The sequence below is a fragment of the Spea bombifrons genome, chromosome 9 (assembly GCF_027358695.1).
Source record: "Spea bombifrons isolate aSpeBom1 chromosome 9, aSpeBom1.2.pri, whole genome shotgun sequence".
Lineage (NCBI taxonomy): Eukaryota > Metazoa > Chordata > Amphibia > Anura > Pelobatidae > Spea > Spea bombifrons.
The window spans coordinates 21,365,580-21,379,108 of NC_071095.1; the positions used below are offsets into that span (position 1 = coordinate 21,365,580).

At 42.4% G+C, this 13,529-nt stretch overlaps 1 protein-coding gene across 1 annotated transcript; it reads right to left on the reverse strand.

Annotated features, from left to right (window-relative positions):
• Nucleotides 1–8,150: 8,150 nt before the first annotated feature.
• On the reverse strand, nt 8,151–11,173 carry CCDC177 (coiled-coil domain containing 177). Its single transcript, XM_053474614.1, has 2 exons — nt 10,959–11,173; nt 8,151–10,449 (listed from the first exon to the last, which is right to left on the reverse strand). Exon 2 carries the CDS (start codon nt 10,445–10,447, stop codon nt 8,381–8,383), a length of 2,067 nt encoding a protein of 688 aa, XP_053330589.1. The 5' UTR covers nt 10,448–10,449; nt 10,959–11,173; the 3' UTR covers nt 8,151–8,380.
• Nucleotides 11,174–13,529: the final 2,356 nt, after the last annotated feature.

The following is a 13,529-nucleotide window of genomic DNA, read 5'->3' on the forward strand; positions in this document are numbered from 1 at the left end:
GCTCTGCTAATGCCTCCGACCAGCCTCTCCGCTGTGTATTTGTGCTTTTAGTAACTTTGAATGGTGCTCGGAATAACCATACAAACAACTTCACAACCAACAATTTCTAACACTCTAAATGAAATACTGGAAACACACGACCTACCCTGCGTTCTCTGAGTAGCGCATTAGTGGAAATGATCAATTTAAGGATATAGGAAGCAGAGGTGTTCTATTTTTTGGCTCAGTAGATATGTCAGGAAGCCTTTGATATGGTATTATCCCCAAAATAAGCTGGTTAAAAAAAAATACCGTGACCTAGACCTATCCTTTTTGTGCACGCTTTTGAAACGTTTCGGCTGGGCAACCAAATGGCTCTCAGGCCATCAGATCACAACCGCGAGACTGCTTTGGAGATGACAGAAAAGTTACAGAAACTTAGAATCTGATGGCGGATAAGAACTATTCGGCCAATCTACTCTGGTTTTCCTGAGATAAAGATCAACCGTAATCAGGTCTTATCTTAGAGTCAGGATCTAATGGGAGGCTATTCTGCTTACCTAACACTTTCTTATCTACGCCGCTGACTCTCTAGTTTTAGATTACGACCTCTTGTTCCTCCTCTTTTGAAATAAACGTTTTCTCGCTGTTGCTTTGCACACAGCCTGTAGAAACCAGACCCGTACTGGCCATCTGGCAAACTGGGATAAATGGCATGGTGGCCAGGACCCCTATGGTGCCGCTTACCTTTACTGACTACTGGATACACAAGGACACGCCTCGGGAGAGCGTAGGAACGTAGCATAAGGCTGACGTATGTCATCACCCTCCAACCGTAGCGTGCCGGATTTGAATTCCCAGTCCACCCAACGTAGGAACACCTGGCTGCATGCGTCGCATGAGGCTACCATTACACAGAAACCAGTACAGAGCCGGTTACGTGTCAACTAATTCTATGATCCATAAGAGGGTTAGAAACTGAGTACACGCAAAGGATGGTGACAGAAATGCATACGTACAATAATAGCAACTGTCTGCATATTGCTGATTCTCTACATGCGTTCTTTCCAAGCGCTCACATATAACTTTAACCATTTGCTAGTTTAGCAATGCATTTGAATAATAATGGGGTTCTAGGCTACAAATATCTCAGTATAAAGAAAACATTCATGACACCGCTATCCACACCTCTTTGGTGAATTACATAACGTGCATTAAATAAAATACATTTGTACGATAACATTCTCCCCAAAACAACAGACTTTACAACAAGCGTTACACAGGAATTTGTGTATAAAGTAGATGGTCACAATGAAAAAAAGAAATGGAATTTGGTGCATGCGCATAGGTGTAGCCAGTAGCGTACCTAGTGGGGGCCGGTCCAATTTTGCTCCAACCACACTTTTATTAAAAGTAAATAACACACCAAAATAAGACAAAAAAATCTACAGCAATAGTAATATTGTTAACAGCAATCAGACTCCTATCATGCCCAGGCAGCCAGTTCATGCTAGAACCTGGGCATGCTAAATCAGTACATGCTGGAATCTGGGTATGCCTGGGCATGATAGGATTTTGATTGCTGTTAACAATATTACTATTGCTGTTTTTTGTCTTATTTTGGTGTGTTACTTACTTTTAATAAAAGTGTTTTGTAGGGGGGTGTCATTTTCGGTTTTGGCCAAGTGAATGCTGGATTTTTGGTTTCGGTCCAGAATTTTCATTTCACTGCATTCCAACTATATACTAAGCAATACACTGAAGTAGTAGGCCTACACCACATCAATGTTTGGCTTAGTATATAGTGATAGGGGTTATGCTGCATTCTTGTCAGTGTCTGGCTCAATGTATAGTGATAGGGATTGTGCTGTACCACCGTCAATGTGTGCCTCAGTATATGGTGATAGGTGTTATGCTGTACCACCGTCAGTGCGTGCCTCAGTATATAGTGATAGGTGTTATGCTGTAACCCTGTCAATGTTTGCCTCAGTATATAGTGATAGGTGTTATGCTGTACCACCGTCAGTGCGTGCCTCAGTATATAGTGATAGGTGTTATGCTGTAACCCTGTCAATGTTTGCCTCAGTATATAGTAATAGGTGTTATGCTGTACCAACGTCAGTGCGTGCCTCAGTATATAATGATAACAGTAATCCTATACCACCATCAATGTTTGCCTCAGTATATAGTGATTGATATTATGGTGTACCTCGTCAATGTCTGCCTCAGTATATAATAATAACAGTTATGTTGTACACCCGTCAATGTTTGCCTCATGATAGAAGCTATGCAGTTTTAAAGTGTGTGTGTGTGTGGGGGGGGTGCCACATACAGAATCCGCCCCAGGTGCCAAATACTCTAGGTACGCCCCTGGAGAAATGTGATCTAAAGTATCACGTGTGCTGTTTCTATTCAGGTTATATATACCAATTGGTATAAACATGCACAAACTACATTGTCGTATACGCTTTCAGATTCCACACACTCACGTTCCACTCAAGGCCAGCTTCTGAGTGTTTCGCTTCATTAATCTTTGGAGAGTCATAAGGACGTCTTAACCTTACGGTACTTTTAGATTTCAAAGCAGCAGATATCAGTGCTGCGGAGATGTAGTTTGATAGTTTGATAAAGTAGGGATGATCCCCAACCTATTGTTTGCTTCCTAGAAGCAATTTGCTTCCACTCTTAAGCATCCTCTCCCCGGTGTTTCCATTCCTATTGGGGCAGTAGTCTCAGATGCAGGCCGTGGTGGTCTAGTGAGATGAAACAGCGAGATTTGGGCCTCCAACGGCACAGACCCCTCTTTCTCCGGTCCCTTGAATGGTATTGGGGCAGTCTGAAGAACATTTTAGCTTCTACCTTAGACTACCTGCATTGTCCAATCTGGCCCTGAACGCACCATGAAATATTTCTGTTGTCTCCTTATTCTTTTCCTTTGCTCTTCTATTCAGACTCTCTCTTTTTTCAGTGAAGCACTCTCACTCCTTCTTGATGTCGCAGGCCGAGCCAGGCAGCATCCAGAACATTAAAGAAGCTGCCAGGAATCTGAGTAGAGACCAACAATTCCGAGAAAAGCTCTACCAAATCATCACGAAACAGGAAGCCTCCCAGGGGGCTGGAAAGTGATTTCTGGCGACTCCATGCGGCTCATAACGGAACACCGCAAACAATGAGCCGGCAGCACGCTCTGCCGTCTGATCTCCGCACCTTTATTAAGCTGCTGGATTGCAAATTGGGAAGCTTGAAGAACCGTATAGCAATGGATATTTTTCCACGCCATAAATGCTACAGAATATTTTCCATCATAAGGCATAACGAGAAAATGTAAACTATATATATATTTACTATATAATACACATAATATAATGCATTTACAGTTATTAAACTTTTTAGTAACTTTGTAAATATGATCTCAAACTGATCCAAAACGTTTTGAGTTTCTTGCTGCACAATGAAGGGACATCGGGGTGACTAGAAATGTTAAAATGCAGGCCTCTTTAAATGGACTCCTATTATCCAGTGTATAAAACACTGTGTAATGTACTGGTGGGGAGACTAACCTGGACTGGTGGGGGTTACTCAGGCCTTGTTTGCCTTCTTGGCTGAAATTTCACTCTTAATTTTCCCCGCTGCGGTATTGGTTTGAAGAACACAGAAGTTTTGGAGCAGCCTTCTTTTTGATTGGGAATGCCCCGTTATTTTAAGTCCACAGATACCTCTGTAAAGAACGCTCTATGGTGGGCACTAGAGGTAGGGGGGTGGTGAGCAACCAAGACTTGGCTGAGGCTCAACCAAAAAGTAAAGGAGGCTATGTAGTGTGAATGGCCTAGGACTAGCATTGGGCATTGTAATCCTAGGATCAGTTTGGAGATTAGCCATTTCAAGATGAAATTGCAATGTAATTAAATATTATTGACTCTCAAAACGCGGCTTTTTGGAGGATTTGTACTTCTGAAATTGGCTTTTGTTAAAGAAATGGCAGAATGACTTGGAAGTCCACAGAATAGAGCAGCAGGTATATTAGAGATAGAGCGTACTTACACATAAGCTCACGTGGCTGGTCCACAGACACCATGGCTCCCTTGGCGTGGGTTATAGCGAGTAATATAGGCACATGCATTCAAACCCTAATCGTGCTCTGCAGAGAGATTTATCATTGTCAGTGCAGATCTACTTTGCTGTCTTTCGGAACCAAAATAATTGCCGTACGTTTTAAGCATGATTTCTACAGACTGGTTAAGAACTCGAGAGGCCGTTGGTTTGCAAATGTATTTTTATATAAAAAAAAAAAAACTATTTTACACACAAATTGTATAAATCAAACAGTGCAAAGTGATTGTACTAAATAAAACAGCGGCATAAAGGGGACAATATTCAATGCGCAGAAACAAAGTGGAGGTGCCGCTAAATGCTCTGCTAATGCCTCCGACCAGCCTCTCCGCTGTGTATTTGTGCTTTTAGTAACTTTGAATGGTGCTCGGAATAACCATACAAACAACTTCACAACCAACAATTTCTAACACTCTAAATGAAATACTGGAAACACACGACCTACCCTGCGTTCTCTGAGTAGCGCATTAGTGGAAATGATCAATTTAAGGATATAGGAAGCAGAGGTGTTCTATTTTTTGGCTCAGTAGATATGTCAGGAAGCCTTTGATATGGTATTATCCCCAAAATAAGCTGGTTAAAAAAAAATACCGTGACCTAGACCTATCCTTTTTGTGCACGCTTTTGAAACGTTTCGGCTGGGCAACCAAATGGCTCTCAGGCCATCAGATCACAACCGCGAGACTGCTTTGGAGATGACAGAAAAGTTACAGAAACTTAGAATCTGATGGCGGATAAGAACTATTCGGCCAATCTACTCTGGTTTTCCTGAGATAAAGATCAACCGTAATCAGGTCTTATCTTAGAGTCAGGATCTAATGGGAGGCTATTCTGCTTACCTAACACTTTCTTATCTACGCCGCTGACTCTCTAGTTTTAGATTACGACCTCTTGTTCCTCCTCTTTTGAAATAAACGTTTTCTCGCTGTTGCTTTGCACACAGCCTGTAGAAACCAGACCCGTACTGGCCATCTGGCAAACTGGGATAAATGGCATGGTGGCCAGGACCCCTATGGTGCCGCTTACCTTTACTGACTACTGGATACACAAGGACACGCCTCGGGAGAGCGTAGGAACGTAGCATAAGGCTGACGTATGTCATCACCCTCCAACCGTAGCGTGCCGGATTTGAATTCCCAGTCCACCCAACGTAGGAACACCTGGCTGCATGCGTCGCATGAGGCTACCATTACACAGAAACCAGTACAGAGCCGGTTACGTGTCAACTAATTCTATGATCCATAAGAGGGTTAGAAACTGAGTACACGCAAAGGATGGTGACAGAAATGCATACGTACAATAATAGCAACTGTCTGCATATTGCTGATTCTCTACATGCGTTCTTTCCAAGCGCTCACATATAACTTTAACCATTTGCTAGTTTAGCAATGCATTTGAATAATAATGGGGTTCTAGGCTACAAATATCTCAGTATAAAGAAAACATTCATGACACCGCTATCCACACCTCTTTGGTGAATTACATAACGTGCATTAAATAAAATACATTTGTACGATAACATTCTCCCCAAAACAACAGACTTTACAACAAGCGTTACACAGGAATTTGTGTATAAAGTAGATGGTCACAATGAAAAAAAGAAATGGAATTTGGTGCATGCGCATAGGTGTAGCCAGTAGCGTACCTAGTGGGGGCCGGTCCAATTTTGCTCCAACCACACTTTTATTAAAAGTAAATAACACACCAAAATAAGACAAAAAAATCTACAGCAATAGTAATATTGTTAACAGCAATCAGACTCCTATCATGCCCAGGCAGCCAGTTCATGCTAGAACCTGGGCATGCTAAATCAGTACATGCTGGAATCTGGGTATGCCTGGGCATGATAGGATTTTGATTGCTGTTAACAATATTACTATTGCTGTTTTTTGTCTTATTTTGGTGTGTTACTTACTTTTAATAAAAGTGTTTTGTAGGGGGGTGTCATTTTCGGTTTTGGCCAAGTGAATGCTGGATTTTTGGTTTCGGTCCAGAATTTTCATTTCACTGCATTCCAACTATATACTAAGCAATACACTGAAGTAGTAGGCCTACACCACATCAATGTTTGGCTTAGTATATAGTGATAGGGGTTATGCTGCATTCTTGTCAGTGTCTGGCTCAATGTATAGTGATAGGGATTGTGCTGTACCACCGTCAATGTGTGCCTCAGTATATGGTGATAGGTGTTATGCTGTACCACCGTCAGTGCGTGCCTCAGTATATAGTGATAGGTGTTATGCTGTAACCCTGTCAATGTTTGCCTCAGTATATAGTGATAGGTGTTATGCTGTACCACCGTCAGTGCGTGCCTCAGTATATAGTGATAGGTGTTATGCTGTAACCCTGTCAATGTTTGCCTCAGTATATAGTAATAGGTGTTATGCTGTACCAACGTCAGTGCGTGCCTCAGTATATAATGATAACAGTAATCCTATACCACCATCAATGTTTGCCTCAGTATATAGTGATTGATATTATGGTGTACCTCGTCAATGTCTGCCTCAGTATATAATAATAACAGTTATGTTGTACACCCGTCAATGTTTGCCTCATGATAGAAGCTATGCAGTTTTAAAGTGTGTGTGTGTGTGGGGGGGGTGCCACATACAGAATCCGCCCCAGGTGCCAAATACTCTAGGTACGCCCCTGGGTATAGCAATATGAATTATAGTTGTACCTATTTGAATCTCACCGTAGCAGCTTCTACCCCTTCTGATGGGAGGCTGTTCCATTTATCTACCACCCCCTCAGCAAAGTAAAAGTTTTAGATTATGACCTCTTGTTGTAACATTTCTCCTCCTTTGAAATAATCTTCCCTCTTGTACTTTGTTAAACCCCTTGAAGTATTTAAATGTTTCTATCACATCCCCTCTCTCTCTCCTTTCCTCCAGGCTGTACACATTGAGATCCATAACTGTGACCCTGCAAAGCAGTCACCATTTTGGTTGACCACCTCTAAACTCTCTCCAAAACCATGCCCCCCATGTCACATTTCCTGAAATGCTGATCCTACTATCTGCCTCCAGCTCCACCTCAAAGACCCACAAAAATACCCTGTTTTCCTTGAATCACAAAATCCCTGATTTTTCAAAAAAAATAAACTAAATTACCATTTTCATTTCTAGAAAGCAACATTTAACCCCTTGCAGTATATGTCTTTGTGTAAAACCTAACTGTCCATGTCCAGCTTTCCAAACTGCCCTGCTAGCTAATTACAGGTCATTGATTTGGAGTACCCTTCCAAAATCCCCTTTCAAGCAATCAGCATCCTTTTCTAAAATTAAAAAGAGAAAATCTTGAAACCTGCCTAATGTATAAAGAATTATTTGCAGTCCTTGGCCAAGAAACGTCAACATTTTCTTAGACTAACCACAGTTAGTAAACTGTCCATTAGCGCCATCACCCCAAAGGTTCAAGCGCAAGCACTTCTGCCTGCCAATGACCAGGGCCCGGCAGGCATACCTAGCTGGCGGGCGCACACTGCAACACCCGATCTGGAGTAATGGGGAAATGTCAGCCAGCGGCCACATTTGCCTAATATCCCACTTGCCAACCATATTATGATTTTTTACACTCTGTAACAGAATGTAAACATGTTGGACCAAAGTTCAACAAAATCAGCATGAATTATAGATTTATGTTCTCTAATTTAAAGTAGAATATTAGCTTATTTTATTTTTTAGAGTAATTAATGTCTCCGCCAAATTGGGTAAAAATCTAATTTTTTCTCATTAGAGCCAAATGTTCCAACAATGAGTTTACAAGAAACCAACTGGGGGGAAAAGTATTAATAGTAGCAAAAGTAGCCCCAATCATCATTGGTGTTTCATATCAATTTTGTGTTTGTTCCAGTCCACTGTAACAGAAAATGTAAAATGTTACACTTACGAACCATAGTAAACAAAATGAACAAATATAACTTGTATCTATTGCTATCTAATCGTAGGACCATATGGAATTGATGGAAAATTCATTTAGAACCCCGAATAAGTTAACTTTTCCTGAGTTCTTTGCATCTGAAAATATCTCTGGCCCCATGAGTGTATAGAGACATGAAGTAGGAATAAATGCATTCAGTGGCATGTAAGAAACACATCTAAGAGGAACGTAAGAGACACATTTATGAGGAGATCCATGAGAAAGTTCTGCGCTTGATATTGACCCCAGCAAGGTCAATCAATTTACAGTACTTTTAGTACAGCTAATTCGTGTGAACAGAGGTCAGTAATTATGTGATAAATTAGACAGTGACCCGAGTAGGGGCCAGATTTGGTGCTATTTCAGCGCCTCATTTTTTGTTAATGTTGGAATATAATTCCGCTTCCAGAGCCATCTTGTCAAAGGTACGTGTGTTTGTCTCGGCTCGCACCCTCTCCCGGATGTTGAAGGAGGCTCTGGCCACCGAGCGAGCATTGTCAAGTACAGTTTGCTTTTCCTTGCATATTTGTTCACTGCGCTCCAACTTCTTCTCTATGGACATAAGCAGTTCCTGTCTCTTTATCTCCTCATTCTTCTGCACCCTCTGCCGGTTCTCTCTCTGTATCTTTTCCTTCTCCAGTCTGGCCTCTACAGCTTTCCTTGCTTTGTGTTGCACTACCTCCTCGGCCACCTGTGCTGCATGCTGCAGCCTCCTCTCAGCAGTTTTAGCAAGCTCTTGCAAATGTTCCCTGCGCTCCATCTCTCTCCTTTCTGCTGCCTGCCTGGCTCTCAAGATCTGTAATTCTTCCCGCCGAGCCTTGTTCTTTATCTCTTGCTGTTTTTTTTCCATCAGGTGTTCCACGTTCTCCTGGGCCTTTTGGAGATTGTGCTCAAGACTCTTCCTAAGCTCTTCATTCTCTGATTCCTCCTTCTGTAGCAGCTCCTGTAGTACGACCTGGTGCTTCAAATTTTCCAATTTGTTTTGTGCACATTTATTAATCTGCAGCTTCTCGACTTTCTCCTGCTTTTTCTGTTGAGCTGTGAGAAGCTTTTCCTGAAGTTCCTCTCCTTCCTGTCCCTCAGCCTCTTTCTTCTCATCTTCTTCTTGATGGGTCTTCTTTTGCTTACCTTCCACTTTGGTTTTCTCCGACTTCCCTTTCTTGCGTTTATCCAGTTCTTGAGGCTGTTCCCTCCATTTCTCCAACTGTACCAAGCTTCTACTTTGTGTCAGGGAGGAAGCATTCAGCTCGTCAACAGAAATTCTGTTACACCGATTCTTTACTTGAGATTCCCACAGTCTCTGTCCTTGAAGTAGATACCTCTGCCTTTCCTTCTCCTCTTGCTCCTTTCTTAGTTCGGAGCTTCTTCGCTGCCTGTCCCATTGCAGATGAGCCCAGTAACGTTGCTCATTTCTGATATTTTCCTCCTCATGCTTGGCAATCATAATGGCTGCAATTTTCTTGTCCCTCTTTGGCAACTCTTGAATACCCTTCTTCTTCACCTCTTTCACCATCTTGTCCACTTTCTTGGTTGTTTGGGGTGAGTGGCTCAGATCTCCAAGACTGAAGCTCCTTCCCAACAGGGAATTCACAGTCTCCAAGGTTCGTGGACTCTGAAGGAATTCTGCTGCTCTGGCTCGGCCACTATCTCCACTATACGAGGAAGCCGCAGACTCAGAGGATGTTTTGGTAGAGGCTCCATCCCTCACTTTCTGCAACGAGTCCAGTGATTGGCTCTTATTCTTTGGAGGAACAGTATGTACAGGATCAGCGGAAACTAAAGGATCGTTACTTTGTGCATTGGTGGTAAGTGAAGGGTCACTCTTTTGTTTCTTGGATACTGGGGTGTGGCATTTCTGGGAGCCCTTGGCATTGGGAGAATTGCTCTTTTTGGGGCCCTTTGAGGGAGGAGTTTCTGTTCTAACTACGTCCTTAGAGGGAGGGGTATTTTTTCTTTGGCAGCCTACAGATGGTGGAGAATCAAACCTGTGGGCAATGTTTCCACTGTTAGGTTCTGCCCTTGATGGTCCTTTTGAAGTCGATGGGGAACCAATTGTGTTGCTAAGTACCAATGGTAAAATCCGCCTCTTTTCTTGCCGAATAATCCTCTCTCTCTCCTCCCGGCACATCTTCAGTTTCCTTTGCCTCTCTATCTCATAAACTTCACAAAGACCAGTAGCCACTCGCATAGATCGTCCCGGCGCCTCTCGTACCAAATCAGACAGGCTCCTGGCCAGTAGTTCCACGGGCTTTACCATACAGCGAGCACAAGCCTCTAGCGAGCGGGGACTTGTCAGTACGTAACGGCTTCCCTCTGCATCTGGACTTTCAAAGTTATAAAGATCTAGGTGTAGCATAGGTGAGTGCTCTCTTTGACGTCCAGAAGCCCCTCCAGACAATTCTTGTCCTCCTGGATCCTCTATGGGCTCTGTCATCATTCCTGGAGGAAAGACTTAGTATCAGCATGGTCCTCTGCTTAAATGATGATGTTTGTGTATGAGAAATGGGTAGGAGGTGGGCAACATATTCATACAATTTACACACAGCCAGGTAGAGGCACATACGAGGGGGCCAAACAGGGTTTATATACATCAAAGCAAGGGTTTCATTGGGCTTGGAGCCGACCCACATTTAAAGCAGTTTAAAGGACTGTTGAAAGACTGCAGGGATCACAGCTCAGGGCCATTGGTTCTAAATCAGGTCTCCTTACAAATATGCTGTGTCGCTAGTCTCAATTTACATCAGCACAGGCAGCGGCTCCTGTATTTACTGCTATGCAGGATTTGTTAGAATAAAGCACGGCTGTCTGGGTGAGGGGCAGAGAGGATGTCCTCATTTTCCTGCATACATATAACACTTAATGCAGACCTGAAATCATGTTTCATTCTATGGATGTGGGTGATCAGTACGCTATTGCATGTGTATAACGAGGTACGATCTGTTACTCACCACAAGCTAAGCTCCAGGGCGTGGGTATCACCAGAGTTCAGCACCACAGCGGTGGACAGCAACCAGATGTCAGGGGAAGCGGGGGGGGGGTATAGAGAACAGCCAGGGTCAGGGCAGGAGGGGGGTATTTAAATAGAATAGCCAGGAATGAGACGGTGGGAGGAAGATGGAAGGAGCAGCCAGAAATCTAAAACAGAATGGATGCAGTTCATCCAAAGCAGCCAGGGATCGGTGGGAGGGGTGCAAATGCGCAGAACAGACAATGAATGGGAGGAGGGAGGGAACAGGAATGGCTGCACAAAGGGAGGGAGGGGGTGCTGTTATAGGAACAGCCTGAGAAAGGCAACAGGGGAATACATGCAAATTCATAGAAAATAAAGGAATTAGAAACATAGAATGTGACGGCAGATGAGAACCATCTAGTCTGCCCATGTTTTCCTAATGTAAAGACTCAAACTGTAATCAGTCCTTGGTCTTCTCTTAGATTCAGGACACATATTCCTATCCCATGTATGTTTGAAATCCCTACTCGTATTAACCTTTACTGCTTCTGCTGGGAGATTGTGTCATTTATCTACTACCCTCTCAGAATTGATGTACCTTGCACCAAGAGGCATTGTAAAAGCAGGGCTTATGTTAAAGGGGGTCCATAAGAGATGGCTGATGGAGTCTGATTAAATTAGAATTACAAATGAATCGAAAATGCACAAGAACTGAACTGTTAAAATTTTACACAACTTCAGTGCTTTTAACGCATTAACCGTAAATGATCTAAATTTGTACAAAGTGATCTAAACATGTCTGGAAATACTGGGAGTAACACAACTGCCGTTGTCACTCACCTTGGGCATCCACCAAGAAAAGTACAGAAATGAAATAATGTGAAATATAGTTACTAAAATACATCAACCCAACATAAATGCCCAGTAAAACAATCCAATGATTGGACCATGCAGAAGTATCCCAGAGCTTCGCAGAGTTTATAAAGTCCCAATAGGTAGGACACTGAAAAAACCATCAGCCAAGGATTTGCATCACATTCCAAGGGCCACAAGAATCAATCTAGTGCAACAAATAAGTAGATAAAGCTGTGACATGTCCTAGAGATTGCTCAAATCCCACTGTAGCCACATCCGGTTTTAAAGATCACAATGGTCCAATCACACGAATATATAGCCCATATCAGTAATGGACAAGAGTACACCGTACCCAAATATAAAATAATCCATATATGCATTATATCTATTGATTGGACCCTGGGCAGGTATTTGCTTGGGCGACCCCTCCACTCCCGCTCTCCCTAGCATGTAATCACGCCCTCCACCCCACCAACCCCCCCCACCCCGAGTCAGAGCAGCCTTCTCTCTTTCTGACCCTAGTGTGAGTTGTCCTCACGCCCAGGGCAGACGCACAATACTTTGTCACTTGCATAGTAAATCAATGGTGCGGGTCTGGCGAGTGATCCGAAACAGGCATGTTTGTCGCAATCAGAGCTAGTTTTAGTTGTTCAGGTGCCCTGTCCGTGGGGCCCGTCCCCAGTCATCACATGGAAACATAGTACCGACGTCTGTGCCATCTTTACCCCAAACAGCCTACCTGTGCTATCTTTGCCCCCCACTTCCACATCCATGCTATCACACACTTAAAAACATATATATATATATATATATATATATATATATATATATATATACATACATACTCATTCACACTCATTCGCACATATTTATTCACTCATTCGCACTTATTCACACATACTCACTCATATCACTCCACACTATCTGGATCCAGCAGAAAAGTCTATTGACATTTTTGAAGCTTTTTGATAAAAGATTGTATTATTATTAGAAACAGCCTTGTCTCTGTTTTGATCACCATACATGATAGCGGTACTTTGCTTAGCTCCTCGTATATTTTTTTGCAAAATGGCCTTTCTGGCATTCTGGAAAAGCAAATACCCATCCACTTAGAATTACATATCTATCAAAGTACTTGGACAAGAAGAGTCCTTAATGCTATAAACAACAAACTCGGTGTAATCCTTACACATGTTCTGCATGGAATTTTAATTGAATTTCCAAAGGTTTGGCTTCACTTAGCTCTACATAGTAAATGTTGAACAAAGAAGATAAAAGGAGGTAAAATATGACTAAAGAACTGTTAAAGTATCCAATCAGGAGAATTTATATCCTTATCCTAAAAATAAAGGATTATAAAGAAGTAAGCTATGAGGGTTCTAAACAAGTTACATTATACTCATTGTTCACTCCATTATGGTGAAAAGTAATTAATGTGTGAATCCGTTGAGCTTGTTTTTGTTTTGATGCAAGGTATTCTACTTAATCGATTATGACAAACTGGAACATGATCAATACCCATTACAACACAAGAAGAAAGACTGTGTCCAAACTGACCCCAGTCATGTACAGGAACCATACTTTTATCATCTTTATGGATTACCCTGTAATGTTTTATAAAGTGTTCTTCAAATTACCGGATTGTCTTGCCTTTAAGAGTCCACAAGGGCATTCAATCATGTAAATGACATATGAGCTTTGGTATCTCAGTGAT